This window comes from Dreissena polymorpha, chromosome 3, assembly GCF_020536995.1.
Source record: "Dreissena polymorpha isolate Duluth1 chromosome 3, UMN_Dpol_1.0, whole genome shotgun sequence".
Classification (NCBI taxonomy): Eukaryota; Metazoa; Mollusca; class Bivalvia; order Myida; family Dreissenidae; genus Dreissena; species Dreissena polymorpha.
Window position 1 is genome coordinate 53,262,441 of NC_068357.1, and position 27,455 is coordinate 53,289,895.

A 27,455-nucleotide genomic window follows, 5' to 3' on the forward strand; every position below is an offset into this window, starting at 1 on the left:
GCTTTTCACTCACAAGATAAATATGGCCAAGATGTTTCCAACATGACATTCTGATCAAGATTCATCGTTATTGAGTCATAAATGAGGTTTCAAGGTTTAATTAAGATTTGAACCGGTAATCTAGTTTTGGGACACACATGAACCAGATTCAAACCTATCCTAGATATTGTCAAGATCGCCATTTGACTAAGTTTCATCAAGATATGCCATAAATGTGGCTAATAAAGGTTACAAGGTTTTTTCTATGATTTAACCTGGTTACCATTTTTGGACGCACAAGACACATATTTTTATTCGGCTAAGATAGAGTAATGATGAACATTCTGACTTCATTTTATCAAGATGAAATCATTAAAGTGGCCTCTAGAATGGTTACAATTTACATTTTTTTTTACTTTGACCTGTCGACCTATATTTATTTTTAAGCATCTTACCCTGATTCAAACTTAGCTTTGTCAATATCAATACTCTGACCAAGTCTTTTCAAGACATCATTGCTGCCTCTAGAGTGGTAACAAAGTTTTTCCAATATTTGACCTGATGACCTTGTTTTTGGATGCACATAACACAGTTCTATTTTGGCCTTGTTATTGTCGAGGGAAGAATCTGATTAAGTTTCATAAAGATTGTATAAAAATGTGGATTCTAGAATATTAATGAGGTTTTCTTGAAGATATGACTTAGTGATTTAGTCTTTGTATGCTTATGACCCAGATTCAAACTCAACCTAGATATTTTCAAGATCAACATTCTAACTGAGTTTCATCAAGACTGGATGAAAATGCAGACTCTAGAGCATTTATAACAAGCTAAAAGATGCGGATGAACAACACGCCAGGACTAGGATGACCTTTTATCACTACATACTCAAGTGAGCTAAAATTGTTTTAGAATATCATTATATGATTATATTCAAATAGTTATTAAAAATACCTAAAATTAAGACTAAAATATTAGACCGATTCTTAACATAATATTTACATTTTTGAAATCTGCATAACTGCATGGCAATATTGTCCATATGATTATGTATGTCACAATCTGATTTGCATTTTTTTTAAATTTTCATAAAATATGTTAAACACAACTTACTTAATCTGAAAAATCCCTTGTCGCTCAACATTGCTAGCATCAAAATCAAATGATGCTGTTGCTATAGAAATCTCCCCAAGGGACGCAAGGTCTAAAGGATCTCTAAAAACAAACCAAAACAGTAATTTTAATGTTCTACTCATACATTTGAGCCTTGCTCTGTGAAATGGGGGTTTAATGAATGCACAGTCTGCACAGGCTAATCAGACTCGATTGGTCATTGTCGGCTCGGGTACTACTTACATGTACCTCGGGTACTCTTAAGTATACTTACATGTACCCCGGGTACGGTAAATATACTTACACGTTCCCTGTCGATATTAGACTGTACCCGAATTGTATTCCCGCCCTAAGTCCAATGTCATAAAACGCGACTTAACGCATTTCCGATTACCTTATTCTCTCAAACAAACTGCATCATATCCTGCTTTTTGAGTATGAGTTTCGATAATATATATCATTTTACAGACAATTAACATAAATGTTAACATAGTTAATAAAAATAAAATAGCCGACAACGACCGATTTAGCGAGAAAAATTCCACGGTACGTTTTAGTATATTTACCATACCCCGGGTACATTTTAGTATATACATGTAAGTAGTACCCAAGCCGACAATGACCAATCGAGCGCTAATCAGGGATGACACTTTCCACCTAAACTGGATTTTGCTATGAAGAGACTTTCTTTAAAGGAAAAATATCATAAAAGTGGAAAGTGTCGTCCCGCATTAGCCTGTGAGGCTTATCTTATATGGGACAACACTTTATGCAGCACATTCATTAACCCCCCTTTTCACAGAGCAAGGCCCATTTTTACTTTGTCATCTGAGTGCTGATTAGCCATTAGATTTCGAAAAGAAAAGATTGACATACAGTATATCTCCCAAATGTTATGTGTAAGCTTCTTAACACAAACAGCTGATCAGCGCTTTAGTTACTCGCTTTGTCGTTAACAGATTACAATTGGATCACAGCTTTCAAGGGCTTTCATGAACATTTCATGCGCTTAATAACTATTATAATAACTATTATCTGGCAATCAAGTGTAACAGCAACATTGATTTGCAAGTTAAGGCACAGCAGTGCCGCTGGGCTTAAACTGCCTGGGGAAAAGCCTTAGTGGGTGGAGTCTAAATTTTTTGCAGCTGCACTTTACCTCACATGTCAACTTGTCTAGCTATTACTTATGGCTAAATATAGCCAGTAAAATGGACATATTTTAGCTGATTTGCATTCAATTGTTTTTAAATCCAACAGTTTGACATATCATTCATGTGTATTTATAATAAAATAATTTAACGTAAAAAAATGGTTGGTGTTTTCATTAACATGGTCCATATGTGAGACACACATGCTTCTTTTAAATAAATCATAGACATCAATCACCAAATATCATTGTAAACAACATGAGTTTGCACTAAAACACACACACCTGTAGAAGTAGAGTTTGCACGTTTCATCCGAAAACTCAAACCATCGATGCTGCCAAGTACTTTTAAGCCCTCCAATTGTTTTTGTTCTGTATTTCAACCAGCCACTTAAATTTATTTCCTGATTGCATTTCGAGTCTTTTTCTTCGCTTCCGCTCTTGGAAAGAGTAGTATCGCCTTGTCTGGGATCGATTTGATCTAAAATTGTATTTGAAAGACTATCATTACCGGACTGTGCATTGTCATTTTCTTTTAAAACAGGAAACACTAGTTTATCCGGTAAAAGTTCCTGTTTTACTCCTCCTTCTTCCATCTTTGTTTACACAGGAACCGGAAATTAAATCATGTAATCAGAGGTTACATGACACTAAGCATGTAATCAAGTATATACGCAGAGAACCATAAGTTGCACCACTGGGGTTCATATGTTGAGGTACGAACGACAACTCTGCTAGGAGAATGAAGTTACACCTTTTCAATTCAATTCAATTTTTATTTTAAGTCGGTCACATGCGTTTTATTTAAGACCAGCGAATTGCAACACGAGTTTGTTCATGGTAGTACCTCTGAAATGGTAGTTCATGGTAGTACCTGCAGGAGAGGGTTGCTTAATCATTCAATGCCGTACTTTATGCGACTACAATCTAACCGCTTAACAACGAGGCACAATACGAATTTAGTTGACAAGAGACACACGTACACAATGTCTTGATTTTTACCATAGTTGAGTAATCTTATTGATGTTTTTTGCTAAATAATTATCCTTCTTTTATTTAGTTTTCATCAATTCCGTTTGATTCAGCAACTATTTTTTGGAATGAATAACACATTTTTGATAAAGCTAATTAATATGATTATAGGTGCTACCTAATTTACGGGCAAAAGCTTTTAAAGTTTTTTTGATAACCATGTATTTTTAATAAATATATGGACATGATTGTGTTCAAAATATTATAATTGTTGCAATAATTAAGTAATGCATAAAAAAAATCAATCTTAAAACAAGTTACATGTTCCAAGCTTAAAGATCTAGCATCTTATTTTTTTTTTTGTTTTCTAGCCACAGGAATTTATAGCTGGTTCGGTGTCTGTTGTATAGTGGATGGGGTGTCTGCTAACTGGCTTAGTCACTGGGAGGTCTCTGTATTGATCTCTTAAGTGGGAGCATTCTTTAGATAACCCTAAAGACATACTATGGCGTACCATTTGGGTTGAAAATCAAGAAGACCTACAAGTTAAAAAGAGAAATGTACGTCGAAGTACAATAATTGTACGTCGACATAAATATAAAATACACTTCGAAGTATATATTTGTACGTCAAAGTACAATTTGTACTTCGACATACAAGTTTGTACTTCTACGTACACATTTTCTGAACAGCCAATCAAAACACTAGTCTCTTGAGCCGCTTTTCCTTCAGATTTATTCATAATAAATGTTTAAAATCTCTTTTTTAATTGAGGACAAAATGAATAAAAATATCAGAATGGCAAAAAAACAACACATGGAAGTTTCAAGTATTTAATGCATTGAAATAGATTATACACAAATTTGAAGAAGATTCAATTGTTACCTTTTTTAAATAAAAATTATTCAGCATAGTGTGAGTATTTATTGATCATGCGGGGCGGAGTATCACGACAGTTCAGCGCATTACTGTGTAGGAAATTCCCAACGGTAACCATACAGTTACCAAGCATTAACGGGATAAATAATGTATAATAACCTCCCCGTTGGTCGTATTTTGTGATAACCATAACTTGCATAAGTCAGAGGTTAATTCCGCTACGCCAGGTCAATAAATACGCACAATACCTATGAGTTAGCGGTCGATAGTCGCATAATTTGGTATAAATTATAATAATAATAATGTTTAATAAATACGCACAATATCTATGAGTAAGCGGTCGATAGTCGCATAATTGGTATAAATAATAATAATACTTATGTTCAATGTCAAATATCTCTAAAAGCAACAGATGTAAGGTGTCTTATGATTGGCTAACACTCAAGGGTCGGTGAAAATTGTACGTCGAAGTACATTTCTCGTTCTACCTAGTAGGTTTTGTAGACTTTCGACGTCATGGTACGTCATATAGACACTAAGTACTGGTCCTACCCAGGAACCAGTTTGTTTCATCAAATGTCTCAATTCAACTTGACAGCTTGCTAAAGCAGTTGCATTTAGCATACAGTACACTGATTTAACATTATCAAAATCATGTGATGTGTCAAATCAATTTTGATTGACAAATTTGACAGGATTTTTTTTAATCCAATAAGTTTTAGACTGCCAAATAACACACACTACGTATTGAAAGCCATACCTGGAGCTTTCGTCTGTATACCACTGACTTCATCAGAAGAATGATTTCTACTGTTGGGAAACGTTAACACCACTAATTGTCTTCTTATTTATTATCAATGTATAATTATGTGTAACAGCATAACAACATACTTGTTTCGCAATTAAAATATTTAATAAATACAGGTATCTTGCAGGTTTCTAATTTTCTTTCGCAAACTATTGTTGAATAGTTTAAATTGTGTCGCCACTAAAAAACTAGCCATTTTGTAGCAATTCTAAAATCACAGTCTAAACTGCATACACTTAGCTCTATAGTTACAATTTGAATGCAAATATTAGAATGCATCATGTTATATCACCAATATTTTTTTATTTAAACATTCAAATAACACATAACACAGTACATATATAAAAAGATATGTGGTATTGTGTGGATATACAAAACACTTCACATCATTTATATGCACATAAAATAATAGCTACAAAATAAGTAAAACTAAAACACTGTCATCAACCTACATTTCAAGAATATTTACGTATATGAAATTACAAAGTGGTGTTATTGTATTTCCTTTTACAAAATTAACATTGCTGGTTTTGCACTAGCCATAAAACATTTATCATGGATTAGCAAGTAACAACCAATTTATTAATTACACAATAGAACGGAAATCATATTAATTGCATTATGCATTTACTAAACAAGCTATTTGCTATTTTAGAATTACTCTATCTTACTAAAAATGATCACAGGTACTTAGTGCTTTTACATACTTGTGGTAAGTTTTGTATTACTAGTTTGACAATTATCGGCAGACACTTGTCGATATACAGACAAAATTTGCATGGGAACTTTCATATTTTTTCCGCATAATTGCCTTCAAATTGTTAATTTAACAACCCTTTGACATTGATTGCACATCTGATCTTTTTATACCATAGCTGATTTTTGTTTATAGATATACATATATAGACTTTTCAAAGTTCTATAAAAGTTCACACATGTTCCATCCAAGTAAACAAACAGAACCAATAAAGATCACCACAGATAATAACTGTGTGTATAGCTTGGAAATTTTGATAGTTCAGGAATCCCTCCTTTGTTAATTTCTGTAAACCAAAACTGTCAGTTTTGCTGGATAGAATGGCTTGTATGATGCCCAGCTCTTGCCTTGGCAGAACAGCTTCTAAAAACGGAAAACCAACACATATCTTAAAATTTGCTCAATAATGCAGACAATTTATAAATGTCTTGTTTTTGTTGATTTCGAATCTGGAAGATTTTTTTTACGTAAGATTGTGGTACGAAAATCCAACGGTATCGGATTTTGTGGTTTAAGGCCTAAACTAATTATAGTGATATGTAACCTTTCGGGATATCGGTAAAGTGCGAGCAGACGAGGAGTAAATACTTTAAAAATTAAAGCTAGAAGACAAAAAGTTAGATCTGAATATCTTTAAATTTTGTGAATAAATGTGTTTCTGGTGGATAACAACGACAACTTACCAGCATATTGCTCATGATCACACGTAAAACTTCTTTCTGAGAGCGAATGGAAAATGTGTCACAAATTCTGACACATAAACAGTAGGGTGTCGTTATTGAAATACCGCGAGAATACTGGAAGAATAGAGATGCCAACTATAGTGTTTAAAACAACTAATTTTTTAACAAGCATTTGTGATTTGTCAGGATAATAATAACAATAAGATATCGGAAAGATCAAAGCAAATAAATTCGACAGAAATCTGAGATTCGGCAATATATTAAAGACGGGTTATGTTCCCCTAAATTGTGTTCGGTGAAGACTGTCACTATTTGTAGTGAACCAGTCTTCGGCTTATACCCACTGAAGAAGAGCATTCAGGGGAGATAATTGAGTAATGACTTAATTCTGGAACGGTTGCGAAGAAAAAAAAAATAATGCGAGAATATTTAGTGCGATTCGCTACACAATTATGATGTCATTGATTTAACTTTTCCTGAGGTATGTATTTACATGTGATTTAGCATATGTCAAAGTGTTTTGATTTGCTCAAGGTCATAAATAGCATCGCGAAAATATATGTCGCGTTGCAATTTTTTTTTAGACGTATCCATATGTGGTATTCTTATGTAATTTTATGTCTAAATTCTCATATGTATGAACGGTCAACGCCCGCTTCGCGGGCTTTTGCCCGTATTAAACAATTTTCATTTTGAAAATTATGTCAGTAGATGAATTTTGGTTCAAAGCTAATACATTTTAAATTGAGTTTAGAATATATAAAATTTGGGTAAAAAAGTACGATTATTGTGCCATTCTAAGTCGGGATGCGCACATTTAACATGAACATCGTGCATGTCCAAGAAGTTAAGTTTTGTCGAACATTATTAGCGTGCGCACAGTCTCTTGCTGGGTCAAATGCATGTAAACGTAGCACACAATGTATACGTAAAGATAGATAACGAGAACGCACATACTTTATTTGAAAAACTTTCTCGTCTCCCTTGCACTACCACTTGAAACCAACAACCCACATTATGTATATATAAATAAATATACAAGTGGCGACCGCTGACACTTTATACATAGGTTCATGTATACTAAAACCCCAGAGGTACTACCATGAACAAACTCGTGTTGCAATTCGCTGGTCTTAAATAAAACGCATGTGACCGATTACTAAAAGTAAACATAAAATAATTAAAATGGGGACGATTTTGAACGATGAATCTTAATCGATATTTTTGATAAGTTATGAAGTATGATGTTCAGGTGGAAAAAATACCCATTCAATTTAGTTAATTATTAATTATTGAATTGAGATAAATTCGCTTTATTGTAACAAACGAGTTATTGTTAAAAGTTTTTAAATTCTGAATTTGTAAAACCTGAACGCTGCTTTAATTAGTACTAGTTTATTTTTTAGAATAATGATCCTCCGTATGTGAATTCCGGTGATTAGATATTAATATATGAACATTTTTTCAATAATAAAATTCGATCACCAGATCCTTGGCAAACTGACTTACGTGATTTACACTTGAACAAGGAATATGTTGCTTAATATATGTAAAACGTACATATACACTAATTGAATCACAATTTCATCATAAATAACTAAATTTGCACTGCTTTATACGCTCGTTTGAAAAAAGGTCGTACAATGGGAACATTATAGCGGATGGGCTGGCGTACGGGGGGGGGGGATATATGTCAGGAGCGTAACTACCGGTTAGTCCATTAATGATAGATATTCAAGTAACTTAGCAAAATGACCAGTTTCTTTAGGCGGAGTGTCGCGCACAACAACCGGGTATCTAGATAAAAGGTCAAGATTTCAATTCAAGGTCAACTATCTTAACATTTGCCCGGAGTATATTTTTATCCAGCATGGATCGATTGTGAAATATCTTGGTAATAGTGATTGCATTATGAGGCTACGTGACGCACGCAGAAACCACGCGCTAAGGTCAATATCACAATCCAAGGTCAAAAGTAAATATTTTAAATTAATATGCATTATAAGAGAGTATTAATTGTGCACACCACACTTAGGTACCTATGGAAAATATTATGGTCAGTATTCAATAAAAAAAGTAAACTAAGAAAAATCAATTGAAAACTTGTCAATCTATACCTAAAAAAAACTTTATTGACAGGCGTATTTTGTTGGACGCTTGTTCCATATACATGTATATTTGACATATTAAATTCACGTTTCAATGGCAATTTAATTACAGTTGCTCTGTTGATGGTATGATGACCATTTTTTTGGTACGAAATTTGCATTAAAGTGTCTTGTATTAAACTTCTTGTCCAAGTTGTAAAACGCACACACACATTTTCTTTCTGTTACAGTAATACTCTCACTGAGTTGTGGTTATAATTTAAAGTTCCGTAATATTTTTTACAAAAAAAAACAAGATTTACATAATCGAGCGCACCTGCGTAGTAGTACTAGGATTCTTGTTTCTTATCGTGTATTCACAAGCAGAATATTCAAAAAGTGCGAACATCCACTGAAAACATATGATGTATATATGATATGATATGATATGCTACATATAGATGCTGCACATATATGTTTACATAATACATCTGCAATATGAGTGAACACACTTCTGTACATTATGCGCGTGCATACAATCATAATAGGTACACGTGTGTACGTTTTGTTGATAAATTAACCGATGTAAACCTTAACAACCTCTTTTTTTACTGAGCTGGTCAACAGGTGTTCAGGTGATAAAATGAATCTCGAATTGCTTTGTAATAAACATATAAGCCGCGCTCTGTGAAAAGGGAGTTTAATGAATGTGCGTAAAGTGTCGTCCTAGTTAAGCCTATGCAGTCCGCATATGCTTATCAGTTACGACACTTTTCGCCTAATCTTGATTTTTGCTAAGAAGATACTTTCTTTTTAACGAATATCATCATACAAGCGGAAATTGTCCCAGATTGGCCTATGCAGTCCGTACATGCATTAAAACCCATTTTCACAGAGCACGACTCATATAAGCATATCGAAATGTTTCTACTGTGTACCTTCACCTAGAAGGCTTATCCTTTTATTGTCTTCCTTACCCTCGCTATCGTATGTATATAGCAGTTCTCAAAGAGTACACTGGAATTTCGTTTAAACTATTAGAAATGATGCCTCAAAGTTTGTTTTCATGATGAACCGCTATTCATGCATAGCAATGGTATGTCGTCTATGCTTGTTAAATGAAAATTCACGAGATTCACGTGCATGCCGAACACGTGTTACATTCGTCCACAAATGTTTTCTTTCAAACTTTCGGATTGAAATACAAAATATGTTGTAGTTTAACGCATTTGATTATATTGTTACAACAGATTCGAGGTATGTGAAAAAAATAACATCCCTTTGACCTTTCTGCCACATATTTAAATAATTGGATTGTATTTTTCAGCGATTGAGGCTTGATAGCGACTAAACAATTCTCTTTCGCCAGCGGTCACATATTTTGCTTATAATGTCTCCATTTGGGTTTAACGATTATTATACTTAAATACATCCAGACGTTGATGTACCTTCGACTGCCAAATTTGACAAATGACATATGATTTATCTTATTTTATTTCTCCGCTTTCAGATTATATTGCTAATTAGCATTTACAGAAGGTAATGCCATAATGATTGCTTTTAAATATCACTTTAACATTTGCACAAAAAGCATTAAAGATAATAATATTAATAATGATAATACAAACAAGAACCATTGTAATAAAAATAATATTTTTGTAATAATAATAATGATATTACTTCTTCTTCTTCTACTACTACTACTACTGCTACTGCTGCTGCTGCTGCTGCTGCTGCTGCTACTGCTACTGCTTCTGCTACTGCTACTTCTACTTCTACTTCTACTATTACTACTACTACTACTACTACTACTGCTACTGCTGCTGCTACTACTACTGCTACTACTACTACTACTACTACTACTACTACTACTACTACTACTACTACTACTTTTACTAATTGCATATGATGGATTTGCCTATTCTTATGCACGGTATGTCCGACCACAGCCCAAAATAAAATGAAATAAAGTAATAGACTAAAACAGCGTAAAGCAACAGGTAACGTAACGTTTAAATGACTCATAAACGCATTGAAATTTCGACCAATGTAAAGCTTGCTTGTGGACTGTCACTCATCGACTAAGACAGAGCAATCGACATCGTTAGTTGTTGTATACTTAATTTAATTAAAAACGCGCGCATATATAAGGACTGTTAAGAGACATTAAAGCAGTAAACGCTTTGTGGATCTACGACGGCACGTTAACGTATCTACGGTTTATTTTAATATATTCTCTTATTGCCTCATTGTTCCCATGCGTATGAACACACATACTTGGAATAAATATCATTACGACTTTTCACCGAAAATTTAGCGCAATGTAATTCAATAACATAGTGTAACAAACGTATACATCGTTATTTGTGTCAGCTGTACGTCATTGCATACGTTTAACGAAAACAAACCGTTTTAGGATTGTCAAATCGGTTGTTATTTGTTGGAGTAAACATTCAAAGCTTCTATACCGTAATTACATATACTCGTCATATGATGGTGGATTGCTGAGTGGCATACGTAAAGAGGTGAATAGTGAACAATTATAGAAACAGTGTTATTGCCGTCGCCTTTAGTATCTCATGAAGATTACGACAATGGCAAATGTCACCGAAATATCGACAAACGATTGTTTGGAGTGTAGTGAGATGATACAAGTGGAAAAAGCGACTTGGGTGCCCGGACTTTTTGGAAAGCTAATCGCATTGGCTATATTATCAGTTCTTACAACGACAGCAAATATTTTAATGGTGTATATCACTTTTCAGACGAAATCATTGGTATCGAATACGAAGGTGTTTTTCGGAAGTCTGTGTTTCGCTCATCTTATAGGCAGCCTTATTGTTATACCATCCTGGATTATTATTCGTCTTTCGCCGAACTTTGCTCAAGAATCCAACGCGTTCTGCCGGTCAGTGTCGTTCTTTTGGATCCTTATGATATTGACCTCATTTTACTCCTTATCCGCATTGTCTTTAGATCGCTTTTTCATCATATCCAATCCGATGCGATATCCGATTTGGGCGACAACCTTACAAAAACTGGCCGCTGTGGCTATGCTTTGGATCATCTGCATCCTGATATCGGCAGCACCGATTATCGGCTGGGGCGAATACACGTTTATGCCGGACGCAATTCCGATTTGCGGTTTGAATATGAAGGATTCATTTTCCTTTACCCTTTTTCTAATAATAGCCGGCTTTATACTGCCTCTACTTATCGACATTCTGTGCTGTGGACGCATCATCTCAATTGCCAGGCGCCAGTCGAGGTGCATGGATCTACGCCGAAGCTCCGATGGGACTTCGTCCATTACCTCAGGATCGACAGAAAGTGCGTCCTCCGCGTCCTCCTCATCTTCCACGTCAGCTAAAATGAGCAAGCTTAAACAGAAGCTTAATTCACTAAGACTCGTCTTTGCCGGAACTGGTAGGTGTTCATTCAAATGTACTATTTCTTGTCAATTCAAGCTTCATTTATTGACATAATTTTGAGATTAATTCACCTAGACTCGTCTTTGCCGGCACTGGTAGGTGTTCATTTTAAATGTACTATTTCTTGTAAATTCAAGCTTCGTTTATTGACTTTATTTTGTTCTTAATTCTCTAGACTCGTCTTTGCCGGAACTGGTCGGTGTTCATTTCAAACATAATATCTTGTCAATTCAAGCTACGTTTATCGACTAAATTTTGAATCATTTAATTTCTGTCCTATTAGACTTTTTATATACAAGCTAAAGAACGAATCAACTGACGGCATTCAAAAAATATTTTCGATTTCATTAAACACGATAACTATTGGTCGTTTGCATACGATGCAGTTATTTTTGCGTCGTGTGATTCAATTTTAATTTTGACAAAAAAAAAACAAACTCTTGTAATTTAACTATTTAAGCCAAAAGCTTAAAATTGCAAACTTTTGTAGATTCTCATTGAACTTCCAAAAATACCAACCGCAGTGTTAAGCGTACCAAAACGATTTATGGTGACAGGCATTGTCCGCTAATAGCCTTCAGTCACATTTGGCAAAATGTGAGGGACATCTGTTTTTGTTGATTATTTTTTGTAACACCAAGAGTTTAAAATGTCGCATGTTAAAATGTTAATATGATTTACTGCTAGTGCGTTAGTCGTTGCTGCTCATAATTTTAGCAAATGTCATATGTTTTCAACAATAAAATTTCTTCAATATAGAAAGAATAAGAAGCAGAAGCATTTACATATATTTAAATGAAAACTAGGCATGGCTTTTACAATATGCTATATGATAATCGCTTAGAAAATAAAATAAAATCAAGCAAAACAATGTTTTCAGTTACTTAAATAAGTCGATACTATCATAACAAAAGTGGACATTAATTGTCAATTAAATGTAGGCATCATTACCGTTAAGACAGCTTATCACGACGATGTGACAAAATAAGTAACGTCATAAACGATTGAACACTATTGTTTTGAATAATTATGGGCAATATGATGTTTCATAATGGTGATACGGTCAAAGAGACATGCATTATTATCTGTGACTTGTTTATTCTTTTCTTTTTAACGCAGGGGGGCTTTGAAACAACTACGATGAGTTTGTTAATGATATAAATACTTTTTTATTACAAAACATGTAATACATGTGATTAAACTTATATGTGCCCTACAGCAGTACAGCGGCATATATGTACTGCGTAGATATTTACCTCACGTTTTTGTTAACGAACATGCATAAATTATTTTGTAACATATATGTACGCCATATTGTAGTCAAAAGCTAAACTGATTTCACCTAATGTTAACACGAAAAGTTTATTCATGCATTGCTAAACACTGTATTTGTGTATTTTCAGGCAGTTTTCTTGTTTGCTGGTTGCCATACGTGGCCGCCCACATCTGGATGACCAACGTTCGAAACATCAGTCATTCTGAGGAGTCCATGCCGTATATCCTCGAGTTTGTCGTTATGTGCATCGCCCTTCTAAACGGCTTCATAAATCCCGTTGTCCTTATGCTCAGCAACAGAGACCATAGGCGCGAGATCAGATCCCTTATCCTGCGCCGACTAGGTTTAAGCTCTGCCGATGACCGCGGGTATTCAAGCTCCGAATCGATAACAGTTCACACGAGAAGAGCTCAGTTTAGGAAGTCGACCTTATCGCAGACTTTTCAGACTATTCAGGAGCTCCAGTTCGAAGTTGACATAACGCCTGCAACTCCAACAGAGTCACATCAGTTGCAGAAAAAAGACAGTGACACATCTATCCTTGACATTGCTGCTGAAATGTTAACTCCCATAACGACACAATCAAATCCCAAGATGCAATTGCAATTCGCTAGTGACGTTAACGAAGCAAAAAGGCTTATGTCGCCATCCAGCCAGGCTAGCATTGATATTGAATCCCCGTTAGAGAGTTTCAAGGTTGACTTGTATTTGCAGTTGCAGAATAGAGAAATTGTCGCATCTACCATTGACAAAGCCTCTGAAATTTTAACTTCTACAACGACACAGCCCAACGCCAAGATGCAATTACGATTCGCTAGTGACGTTCACGAAGCGAGAAGGCTGATGTCACAATCCAGTCAGGGTAGCGTTGACATCGACACTCCGTTAGAAAATGTCAAGGTCGAATTCCATGCACCAAGGTATGTTACACAGATATCTGTGGAATCGATAGTAGATTCAGAACTTGATGCAAATGACGACCCAAAACTTGATATAAAGTGAATATACTGCGATAGCGCAAATCATCCCAAACCATGCACTCTCTAGTGCATTGAGATCCAGCTAAGCTGAATAACATCCGAAGGTCAGGTCGGAGTCAGTGGGTTGACGAATGGAGAGCGTTGCGTATCTTCTCCGTGGAACATGCGAATACGACTCGGGAGATTTGATTGTTTAGTGTTAATGGTACATTTTATAAACGCAATTTATGTGATCGAGGCGGTCGTGACGTTTTGATTGTGCAATCTGATTGTGCAATCTTAAATGTTGATGAACAAGGCTTTTTAACATCTTAATTATATAAGATGATTAATAGCCAGGTGTCGACTGTATATTTAGAAGAAATTCATGACCGTGTTTCGCATTAACAAAGACAAGAAGGTTTGGTGCACTAGAAAACTTTTTGCATAATCCATGCATGTCTGAGAAGAAAGCGTTTCGTTTACGCTATTGTTTTTTTATGTATTTGAGCCTTGTTCTGAGAAAACTGGGCTTAATGCATGTGCGTAAAGTGTCATCCCAGATTAGCCTGTGCAGTCCACACAGGCTAATCAGGGACGACACTTTCAGCCGAAACTTGATTTTCAGTAAGGTGGGACTTCCTCGAAACTAAAAATACCGTATAAGCGGAAAGTTTCGTCCCTGATTAGCCTATGTGGACTGCACAGGCTAATCTGGAATGACACTTTACACACATGCATTAAGTCCAGTTTTCTCAGAACACGACTCATTTGTAAATTGTTTCTGGTGCAATCTGTTTGCTGAATATGTTGGAAATCGGCCATTCTTATTTATCTACCTTATTTATTATAATTTATTATTATCTTTACCATTAAACATACACTATAATATTTAAGTTTTATAATACGTTATTTGTACTTTTTGTAACGAATGCAATGTTCAAATTGTGAGAAAATATTACAAAACTTATTTCTCGTGTGTGTGATACATTTATTTATGTTGTTATGTTACATATCAGTAAAGCCCACTGACCCACTTGTACTAGTTGACAAGCAGAATTCAGAAAATGCGTTTTTCTGTGTGTAAACTGTCTTAAAGGCACGTACGATCGCAGTTGCTTATTAATAATAAAGCACGTGATGGACGATACATTACGAAGGTGCTCTTGTAGAAAATGAAAAAGAAAATACAACGCTTCGGTACATTAAGTGCAAACAGGTTGTTTGTTTCCAATAACCCGACCCAGCCTATTGTTTTGCCAATTCTAAACTTTTATTAGTTTCCATGTTGAGTTTTCAATTTTGTTTGCTAAATTAAGGTCAAATTTATCAAAATAAAACTAACACTATTTCCAACAGAGATGTTTAGGATTTCTGTATGCGTATTTTTGTAAAATTGGGAGTCGTACTGAAGTTAATGACACAAAACATTTCGCATACCTTTTTTTACCTATTTTTTCGGCGATATCAGTGAAACATATGATTCATTTTGTCTTATTGTATCTGTGTATGAGTCGACTTAAGTGAATTATCTTAGGAATAATCGAGTTCACACAACATTTTCTTACATGAACATCATAACTACATACACACATATAGTATTAACTATAAATACAGCACCCTCCCTATATACAAATTATGGCTGAGCTATGTGCAGAATGCATGCCTGCATTTCATGATAGGATTATGAACACACCATTTGTTGAATTTTTGCATATTGACGATACTAAAATAATAATTATCATTTTTATAACGTTACTGAGCTTACGAATATCCTCGAGTACGCAAACGATACAACTTTTTTATTTTTGAATAAACGTGTTACACGCCTTAGCGATACAGAAAGTGTTACAATAATCAAAGTGGGCAGTTCGTTATTCAAATTATATGGCATTTAATATGTTAGTATACATTTGCATTGTGGATGTTTTGTTTCATATCACGATGTCAAAGTCGCACAAAGTAAAAAAAAGGTGTGAGTTGTGTACATGCCCATTTTAAAGTTTGAGCAAAGATGCATAGTTTAGCCCAACGCCTTGTTTACTAAAAACTTGTTAATGTCTTGAATAGTTTTTACTTATTTGAATGGCAAAAAAGACATATAGCATTGCTATACCCGGGATTCGGAACTTAAACTTCTCGAAGAAAATAAGCTATCATAGCGCAACGCAGCTTACTGTATACGAAGTAAAACATAAACGCTATCTTGTTACTCAACGTTTTCGTTCAAAATTAATGCTCGATTAAAGGGGCCTTTTCACGTTTGGGTATATTGACAAAATTGAAAAAAAATGTTTCTGATTCGCAAATTTTCGTTTTAGTTATGATATTTGTGAGGAAACAGTAATACTGAACATTAACCATGCTTTAAAATAGCCTTTATATGCATTTTTTAAGATTTAAAAACCTTAAAATTATAAAGCGTTGCAACGCGAAACGAATAAATAATTTGGAGAGTTCTGTTGTTATCGTTTATTCTGTGAATAAAGATTATATAAAGTATAAAATACATCTACCATTGTATCAGGAAGGATGGCCGAGTGGTTTAAGTAGTAGACTTTATAGACCAGAACTCCAGGGGTCCGTGGTTCGAGCCCTGCTGACGCTTACCTTTTTTTTCTTATTTTTTAAAATTTTATTCTTGATTTTGTACTGGAGCTTTTTGGATCCAATGATTACATTTATCAATATAGAGCATTTAATGACAAACTTCAAAACATGCCAAAATCTGTGAAAAGGCCCCTTTAAGACCATTAAAGATACTTAATTAATTTGCCGATCTAGAATGATGATTATCAAAGACTTTAACAATATTTTTCACAATTTTCCTTGTCAGGAGAGTTGTTTACTTGTTTAAACATAATTAATACATTCCTTTTTGAATCGATGACAATCATTGTTATTAAACCACGAACAAGTCTATTTAATCACGACCCGCAATACACACATTGATAAATTATTTAACAAATCATTTGAAATGAGACATCCTGTAAGAGCCGTCGCCGCTTAGCATACCCAACCCTTATTATTGCCCCGATTAAATGTAATAGCATTTATTTTATAGTAAATATATTTAGTACGTTAAATATTGCAAGTTTCATAAGACTAAGTACTACTATCTTTGAACATGAACATAAATTAATATGAATGAAATGATGCATAGTTACTCTAATGTAATATGAAATTTAGTTTTACTGGAAATAAAACTAATCACTCGTCGCAACCTTTTAGTGTACATGTATATTAGTTGAGCCTTGTTCTGAGAAAACTGGGCTTAATGCATGTGCGTAAAGTGTCCTCCCAGATGAGCCTAATCAGGGACGACACTTTCCGATGTTATGGTATTTTAAGTTTGAAGGAAGTCCATACTTACCAAAAATCAAGTTTAGGCGGAATGTGTCATCCCTGATCAGCCTGTACGGACTGCACAGGCTAATCTGGGACGATACTTTACGCACATGCATTATGCCCAGTTTTCTTAGAACACGACTCAGTTAAGTGGTAAAACGTGTCGGTCATTACTGTTAAACTGAACATGTGGAATCAAATAACATCGCAAACACATACAACTCCGAAACTATTTGAAGCCACGCAAAATTTTTAGCTTTTATTCTTTCTTTTTTTTCAATATTATAAATTAACTGTGTTTAATTTTCTAATTATTTATAAAAAAAAGTTTAGACGTGTGTGTGGAATGAATTATTATGAAATACATTCTTGTAATCAAATTGGCAAGATGCGTGCAACGTGATATTACATAAAGCAACACAGGTGCATCGGATTATCACTGCATAATGATGCGTACCCGACCAGCAATTAATCTGTGTTATAACTTTTTTAACCATCGTCTTTATAACTTGTAATTTACAACAAACTTTAAGACAGACCGTCCGTTACGAGTATAACGCTACCAGTCAACGTTGCATTTCATACACCGTCCGTTACAAGTAGTCGTTGCATTTGATACGCCGTTCGTTACGAGTATAACGCTACCAATCGACGTTGCATTTATGCTAATTTCGCTATTTGGTTCGCGAGAAAAATAAACTAGTGCATAGATTAAACTAAAGATCAAACGCATCTAATATTTAAACAAAATCTAAACTGTTTTCCAGATCAAATGTGATTGAATGAATTTGTATTTAAGCTACCACATAATTCAAATTTATTACTTGATTGGCCTTACATGCGGGTCTTATTTATGCATCCGAGTGCAAAACGCCACAAATAAATTTTAAATTGACGAACGTTGATGTTTGAAAGACAGCTACAAATAAATTACTCGTTACTTCTGATCTATTTGCAGGTTTCACATGAAATAAAAATGTAGGTTCATTTCACTCATACAATCGATAATTCTTGTCAGTTTCTTCAGTAAATAGAAAGAATGATTTACTTAAAAGTGTATACTTGGATTTGGGCCGTAAAACTGTAGTTCACATTATTGTACATTGTATCTACTTTTTACGTTTTTATTTTGTTCCATGTATTGTTCTTCAGTCGAAGAAAGATTCATAGCAAAGACGTATAAAGATATCGGATTATTTAAACAATTCCAGATGTAATATAATACAATTAAGACCAAACATTTGTCATTATTTACGGCACAACCAATTTGTAAATTTGTATGTACAAAACAACAATGTTCTTAAATAATCGCCATCCGTTATCGTTAATAGCTCCGACATAATTATGCGCCTGTACTGAAATATGAGTTGATCATAAAGGGGCCTTTTCACGTTTGGGTAAATTGACAAAATTGTAAAAAGTTGTTTCAGATTCGCAAATTTTCGTTTTATTTATTCTATTTGTGAGGAAAAAGTAATACTGAACATTTACCATGCTCTAAAATAGCCATTATATGCGTCTTTTGACGATTAAAAACTCGAAAATTATAAAGCGTTGCAACGCGAAACGAATTAATAATTTGGAGATTCTGTTGTTGTCGTTATATTTTATGAAACTACGAGGATTGCGAGGGACATTGTACCGGAAGGATGGCCGAGTGGTCTAAGTGGTAGACTTTTTACTCAAGGACCCCAGGGGTCAGTGGTTCGAGTCCTTCTGAGGGTTACCTTTTTTCAATTTTTTAAAAAATTTTATTCTTTTTTTTTTTACTGGAGCTTTTTATATCAAATGTTTACATTAATCAATATAAAGCATTTAATGACAAACTTCAAAACATGCCAAAAACGGTGAAAAGGCCCATTTAAATATGCTCGTTATCGTATATAGTTACTTCCACATTTCAAAAACTGCTTAAAACTTGCTAATTTGGTAACATTCGGTTTCATCGCATTGCAATAAAATTAAATATTCTAACCATGAATTAAACAGTGAATATAAAAATAAACATTGCGTGTTATTCAACACAAATAAAACTATTTATTTTTTATTACAAATATACGAAATCTACTTGAACATTTTTGTTGATTATAGATATATTCTATTGTACAAGGTTTATACATCGTTTAAATAAGTCATTATGAGCAATAAAAAAACACTCGCATATACGTTAGTTCTGTTTTTGTACATCTTGCGAAAGCCATGAGTGTAATCTAGTGACTATCGAGAAAACTTGAATGTAGAAAATCATTTATTAATTACGAAATCTTATTATTCTCGAATTAAGCGACACAAAGATTAATTTTGACTTCACACCAAATATTTAGTTTGACTTCCAACCAACTTGATTTATTTCGCCATTTTTTTCCAGGTCACCTGACGGTCATCTTCACGTTCGTAGGGACAACGTCTGAATAGCGTCTTGGTTTTAATCTATTACAAACATTTATGTTATTTAAATGAGTCCTACGTGTTAGTTTATTAATTATATATTTCATTTTTTCAAAGTTTTATATATACGTCCAATACTATTATATGAAATTCGCTTTGAATAATTGTGTAATGAAATTTCTAAATAAATAAGTTCAGTAAATTTATTTGAAATAACAAAAAATACAGAAGAATCATAAGCATGTGCAGAATAGTTATATTGCTGTTTAACCCATTTATGCCTAGTGGACTCTCCCATCCTTCTAAATTGGATCAATTTATTTCCAAAATAAGGGATGTCTAGTATATTTATTTCTATATTTAGAATATTTCGTACAGAAATTATTTTAAGCCAATTCATTTTTTCTAGAGGCTAGGCATAAATGGGTTCATGTTTCTAATGCGATTATCCCCGATTTATTTATTATATACTTATTTATTCCAATCTAAGTCGTGAAATTCGTTCTTATTTTTCAACATTAAGGAGAACAATTGGTTTATCATGACAGCATATATGAAAAACGTATCAAAACTATTGCTAATAATTATTTTGAGAGAGCCGTTTCAAATGCCAAGAATGTTCCTTCACTGACCAGAAATTCTCGTATTTAAAATTAAGTACACAGTTCTAGCATTTAAATGATTATATGAAAAAATACAAATAGCAACTATCGTGTTTGTAGACTGACCTTGTTAAGGATGGATGGTGGTCTTCAGGCACAAGGCGTAGTCATTTGACTTCAGTTTTTTTGCATAGTACTAACATTTAGATGGTAAAAATAATATCCGCTGACTTAAGAACTTGCAAAGTGACCTTGTTGAAAGATGAATTGTTGGCCATCGGGCAGTATTAGTTGGCGTTTGAAATTAGTTACTTTGCATATCACTTTTAATTTTTTTTTCGCATGGTATGCCTGATTTATATCACGGACTTTGATCGTGTGTCTGGTTCAACACAGAACTAATACTTCGCTTGGCAGGAAAAGAATGACAAAGAAGTAATGCTAATTGTAATTTTACCGAAAACTTAGCTTACTATTCGTTTTGTTTCTATTGAATATATCATGTACTTCACAAACTGTATCGATATGTTTTTTGTCAAATAATATTGGCACTGCCTACGAAGTCGACAATTTACCGCGATATGATACTTTCTAAAACGTTAGATACTTTAACAAGTGTGTTTGAAGTTGTGCCTTCACAAGCTTGAATGGCATTTCAAATGGCACAGTCAACTGTTTTATGGTATAATAATATAAGAACGTACCCCTTTTTCGAAATAACAAATATGTTCTATTATCAAGTATTTAGGCGAACTAGCATTGGTTGATTTGATTATTGATTACTTGTTTCGTGCGAAACGAATCTAAAGTTTCGAACACTGAAATGGAGATTCCGTTCTTTCGGTGTTTGCCTGTTACAGCGACTTCCGACCAATAATTATTGAATACCTTGCTAAGTCGTTGACCAAACTCAAGCTCGTTATAGTATGTTTTGCATAGTTTATCTCTCAGCAATGCCGATATGATACTAAGTAGAATATGGTGATACAGCGATATGATGTAGTGGACATGTTAAATATATAAATGGGTCGTGCTCTGTAAAAATGGGTTTGATGCATGTGCGTAAAGTGTCGTCCCAGATTAACCTGTGAAGTCCGCACAATCTAATCAGGAACGACACCTTCCGACTAAAACTGATTTTTCTCAAGAAGAGACTTTCTTTAAAGGAAAGATAGCATAAAAGCGGAAAGTGTCGTCCCTGATAAGCATGTGCGGACTTCACAGGCTAATCTGGGAAGACACTTAACGCACATGCATTTAACCCCATTTTCACGTTGCACGGTCCAAATAGTTTCTTTTCGCAAACAAATACGGAAGCGGTGTCCGGCAATTTTAAAGTAAGAAGTAAGCTGATAAAAAGTTGCTGAGAGACGAACCTATGAAAGTGAATAATATGACGCGATACTTCTGCTAATATTTCTGTTCTCTGCAGTATATTATCGAGATCATGCCAATCACCAAAATCACCAACATTACGATATTGCTTAACCCATCTATACCTAGCGTCTAAAAAAAAGGCCTTGGCAAACAGCGTAGACCCAGATGAGAAGCCGCATGATGCGGCGTCTCATTAGGGTCTGCGCTCTTTGCTTAAAGGATTTTCTGTAAGAAATATTCTAAATATAGAAATAAATATACTAAACATCCCTATTTTTGGAAATAAATTGATCCAATTTAGAAGGATGGGAGAGTCAACTAGGCCTAGACACGGTGGCATAGAGGTGACATTCACTCATCTTTTTTTTAAATTGCACTCCTCTTTTTTCTATCTCGTGGCCACGAGTTAGTAACTCGTGGCCACGAGTTAGCTATGACGTGGCCACGAAATAGAAAAAAGAGGAGTGTACAACTAAATAAAGGAGGAGTGCACTTAAAAAAGAGTTGTACAGTAAATAAAGGAAGGGTGCATTAAACAAAAGAGGAGAGAATTTCGAGATCTCGAGATCCCGACTTAGCTAACTCGTGGCCACGAGTTAGTCAGCCAATCAAATACTATCTTGTTCCCTCAAATTAATCAGCCAATGAAAACGTCCCAAAGGCAAGGCTCTGATATAACATAACATACTACTATTAGTACTACTAATACTACTACTACTACTGCTGCTGTTGCTGTTGCTACCGCTGCTACAACTACTACTTCTAAGTTACTAAGTCGTGGCCACGAGAGAGAAAAAAGAGGAGTGCAATTTAAAAAAAGAGAAGTGAATGTCACCTCTATGCCACCGTACATATATGGCTAAAGAATACGTTCTCAGTTCAGTATCGTTCCTCTGAATATTAATGATATTCAATTGTATGCATTGTCATTAGACCACTTTTTAATCATATCCACTTTAATGCTAAATCCGCTTCGGGAGACAACATTACGAAAATTTTCCGCTTTACTTATGGGCATTCTTTGCTGCATCACATTGTCAGACGACAGTCGAGGTTCATGGAACTCCGCCGAAACTCCGATGATCCTTCGTCCATTTCTTCGGGATCGACAGCAATCGTTTCATTCACGTCCTCCTAATCTTAAACGTCAGCTAAAACGAGCAAGCTCAAATAGAAGCTGAATTCTCTTAACAAGACGTTATATTTGGAAGCGGTAGGTATACATTGATAATCTAATATTTCTTCAGCAATCAAGCTTCATTCTTAAAAACACTATGGTCAAACAAAAGCATTCGGTCACATTGGACTTTTCATATGAATGAGTTTGCAAAAACAAAATATGTGCATTTAAACATGTGAAACAATCATTCTGAAGGACATATGGATATCAAGTTTTTTCTGAGTGTTGTGATTTACTTACACCATCAACATTTGTCATCAAGCTATTTGTGTGAATTAAAAACTTAAAATAATTTCAGCCAGTTGATGATTCCCGCACAAACTCCATAAATAACGATCTAATGAGTTTAGCGTACAAACACGATATATTCGTTCTACACAAACAGCCTTCAGTCACGTTTTGCTTAAGCCATTGATTTACTAACTGACTTCAACCAACGAAAGAGTACTGTTTATCGGCGTATACATTATCAAAAATACAAAGATGGTTTCAAAACTTTTAATAACGACTGCGAGTATTGGCTGAATGTAAAAATGTGTATGACGTTTCATTAATATGTTCTTTAAAGGGGCCTATTCACAGATGTTGGCATGTATTGAAGTTTGTCATTAAATGCTTTATATTGATAAATGTAAACACTGGATCCAAAAAGCTCCAATAAAAAAAAACAAGAATCTATTAAAAAAAAGAAAAAAAGTAACCCTCACTTTTACTCGAACTACTGACCCCTGATGTTCTTGAGTAAAAGTCTACCGCTTTGACAACTCGGCCATCCGTGATAAGACAATGAGTGATGTATTTCATGCTTTATATAAGCAATCCTCGTAGTATCACAAAATAAAACGACAACAACAGAACTCTCCAATTTAGTCAATCGTTTCGCGTTGCAACGCTTTATAATTGTTAGGTTTTTAATTTGCCTAAATATGCATTTAATGGATATTATAGCGCATGGAAAATGTTCAGTATTACTGTTTGCTCACAAATATCATAACTAAAACGAAAATATGCGAATCCGAAACAACTTTTTTTTTTAATTGTGTCAATTAACCAAAACGTGAAAAGGCCCCTTTAACATCTTACATGCATCATTATGCTTGGATACCTACAGTCGATTAAACAGAATACGTTTGTATGTGAATTTCTGTCAGCATATGTATAATTTATTGAGATAAGTTGACAAGATAAATTTTCAAAATTTACTAAGTCTAATAAGCAGATATTTAACTGAAAATACTAGAAAACTACAATTTTATTTATAGCATTAATTTACTTATTATAATAAGCCCAATGAGGAAACTAATAATACGACGGAAATAAAGTGACCATCAAATGCGAACAACGTGATTTTTATGGTAGCAAAACATGATGATGTGACAAAACAAATACATTTCGTCATTCATCACGAAAATTCTCATAATTGTGTATAAGTATTTATTGAGATATATATATATTTTGAAAGCGTGAATGTGACAAAAAGGCATGTCATAATGTGGAACTACAATGGTTGTTTTAAGAATTACGAGATTCCTTCGTTGTTTATATGGCGTTAATGCTGATCAAATGAATAATAACATTTGTAAAATTTATTAATTCCAATTGCAAATATTCAATAAAAATTCAAAACGGATTTTTCCCAATTGTAAATGTATACACGTTTTAGCAAACTAGTTATTAAACCGTATTACATGAGCCGTGTTTTGTGAAAAAGGGGTTGAATGGAAGTGCGTCAAGTGTCTTCCTAGATTAGCCTGTGCAGTCAGCACAGGCTAATCAGGGACGACACTTTCCGCTTTCATTATATTTCTCGTTTAAGAAAGTCTCTTCAAAAATTTAGGCTGAAAGTGTCGTCCCTGATTAGCCTGTGGGACGGCACGTAAAGCACATGCATTAAGCCCCTTTTTCACAGAGCACGTCTCATATATATTATATACATATTAGTTCCCTTATTTGCTGGTTGCCCTACCTGATCGCCCGCATCTAATTTGCCAAGAGTCATAACGTTCACCAATGAATCCATGCCGTATATCATCGAGTTCGTCGTCATGTACATCGCCCTTCTGAACGGCTCCATCAAACCCGTGGTTCTCATGATCAGCAACAGAGACCAGTTCTGATACAGGCGGTATTATCAGAAGAACAGGTATAACTAACTTTCGCTAGTCTTTTATTTAAAGGGATCTTTTCACTATTTGGTAAATTGACAAAATTAAAACAAGTTGTTTTAGATTCGCAAATTTTCGTTGTAGTTATGATATTTGTGAGGAAACAGTAATGGTGAACATTTACCATGCTCTGAAATATCTTTTGACGATTTTGAAACCTGAAAATTATACAGCGTCGAAAAGCGATTCGATTGAATAATTTGGAGAGTTCTGTTGTTGTCGTTTTATTTTACACTACGAGGATTGCTAATATAAAGTAAGACATACTTAAATAAAATCACTTATTAAATAAGCACGTATGGCAGAGTGGTCTAAGCGTTAGACTTTTACTCAAGGGGTCAGTGGTTCGAGCCCAGTTGAGTGTTACTTTTTTCATTTTCCTTAACTATATTCTAGTTTTTTACTGGAGCTTTTTTTTAGATCCAATGTTTACATTAATCAATATAAAGCATTTAATGACAAACTTCAACTTCAAACTTTTGCCAACGTCTGTGAAAATGTCTCTTTAGGGCAAATCAGGATATGCCCATACAACACCATAATTTTTTAAATAATATATGAGAATGACATGGCAGGAGTTGTAAACAATAAGCTTTTATTATATGCCGATGATTCTGCTATACTTGTGTCTGGCAAGTCAAAACTTGATATTGAGTGTTTATTAGCACAGGATCAGGAAAGAATTAGCAACTGGTTAGTTTACAATAAATTGTCTTTACACCTGGGTAAAACAGAATCAATTTTATTTGGCTCGAAACCTAAGTTAAAGAAGGAGCCTAACCTTAATATTTCGTGCAATGGTACAGTCTTACAGCACACCGACTCAGTCAAATATTTGGGTGCTACTTTAGATAAATGTTTAAGTTTTGAAAGTATGGTTACATCGGTCATTAAGAAGGCAAATGCCAGACTTAAGTTTCTATACAGAAAGCAAAGGTATTTATCATCAGATACTAAAACAATGTTTATTATGTCATTGATTCAATGTCATTCAGATTATGTCTGTTCTATATGGTATTATGGCATTTCTCAGAATCTGAAGAACAGACTCCAGGTCAAACAGAACAAGATCATTAGGTTTATTTTCAGACTAGATAAAAGAAGTCACATCAATAAAGAATACTTTCTTCAGTTGGGCTGGTTACCTGTTGAAAAAAGAGTAGAACAGATTATTCCTAACCATGTTTTTAAAAAACACTCAGGTTCTGCCCCCTTTTTACTTAAATGAGAATTTTATACTAGCCAGTACTGTTCATAACCATAATACTAGATTTAGCGAAGGGTCTTGTTTCAGTGTCCCGAAAGTAAAAGGGTTTGGCAAAAAGTCATTCTCATATAATGGATGTTCTTTATGGAACAGCTTACCAATTAATATAAAAGATTCCCCCAACTTACAGACATTTAAGGCTGCAGTAAAAAGCATATTTTAAATAGCTTGTAGTTTTATTAATAAAGCCTGTAATCTCCATGTGATGTTTATTATTATAAAAATGATGTGTATTTTTAATCAGATGTTAATTTGCCAAGTTTACCATCTTTAAAAACAAAGTTGTTGTGCCTTGCTAGGACATGTCATCATTCACCAGGACCACAATGGAAATAAGGGAATTCCCATTCCCTTTTTGTGCTATACTGGGTATGTGAGTACATGCCCTTGTACACTTAGATTGTAATTAATATTTGATTCACCAATTTCATATGTTAACACATGATATAAAAAGAAGCAATAATTATGTATTTGTTACCAAAATGACTACTATCGAATTGCTTTTAAGCTCTAGTCTTTTAGCTGATCTGTGATATTTTGCATTTGTATTTCATGACATGTTGAAATTTTTTAATTATGTTGTGTACCATGCTACATGTATTTTATATACTGAAATTAATCTATCTATCTATCTATCTAAATAAACACCACGACGTGAGACAAAACACAAAATCATTAAAGCTTGGGTCACTGCCATTGAACGGTTAATAAAAAGCATTCGTGGTATAAATCGGTTAAAAGACGAGTCTATTCTCACACCAGTATTAATCACTTACTAACAAGCTAAAGTAACAAAAATAACCAAATGTTGTTGTTTCTTAAATTAAAAAACAGTGATAAATGATATGAGTTCGATTAAATTTTAATTTAAGTACTAAATAGTTTAACATGCATAGAAGAAAGATTAGAACAACTTTCAAGAATCTATGATAGAAAATAAACGCAATTTTCAACTTATTTCCCTTTTTTACACAATTTCACGAAGTGGTACCACACATAACTAGCATAAGGTCATTTTGCATTTCATGAAAAAA

General features: G+C 34.2%; 2 protein-coding genes across 4 annotated transcripts in view; one reads left to right on the forward strand and one right to left on the reverse strand.

The window, feature by feature from the left end:
- Window positions 1-2,845, reverse strand: part of LOC127874163 (TBC1 domain family member 2B-like) — a 37,516-nt gene extending 34,671 nt beyond the window's left edge. For all 3 annotated transcript variants that reach the window (XR_008046674.1, XM_052418356.1, XM_052418355.1), the window contains exons 1-2: window positions 2,528-2,845; window positions 1,093-1,194 (exon numbers count right to left, since the gene is read on the reverse strand). Coding sequence is in view for 2 of the 3 variants with exons in the window: in XM_052418356.1 (XP_052274316.1) it covers window positions 1,093-1,194; window positions 2,528-2,838 (413 nt within the window). In the remaining variant the exon portion in view is untranslated. The remainder of the gene's footprint in view (window positions 1-1,092; window positions 1,195-2,527) is intronic.
- An 8,205-nt stretch (window positions 2,846-11,050) lies between these two features.
- On the forward strand, window positions 11,051-15,011 carry LOC127874168 (histamine H2 receptor-like). Its single transcript, XM_052418366.1, has 2 exons — window positions 11,051-11,854; window positions 13,263-15,011. Exons 1-2 carry the CDS (start codon window positions 11,074-11,076, stop codon window positions 14,135-14,137), a joined length of 1,656 nt encoding a protein of 551 aa, XP_052274326.1. The 5' UTR covers window positions 11,051-11,073; the 3' UTR covers window positions 14,138-15,011.
- The last annotated feature ends 12,444 nt before the right edge of the window (window positions 15,012-27,455 follow it).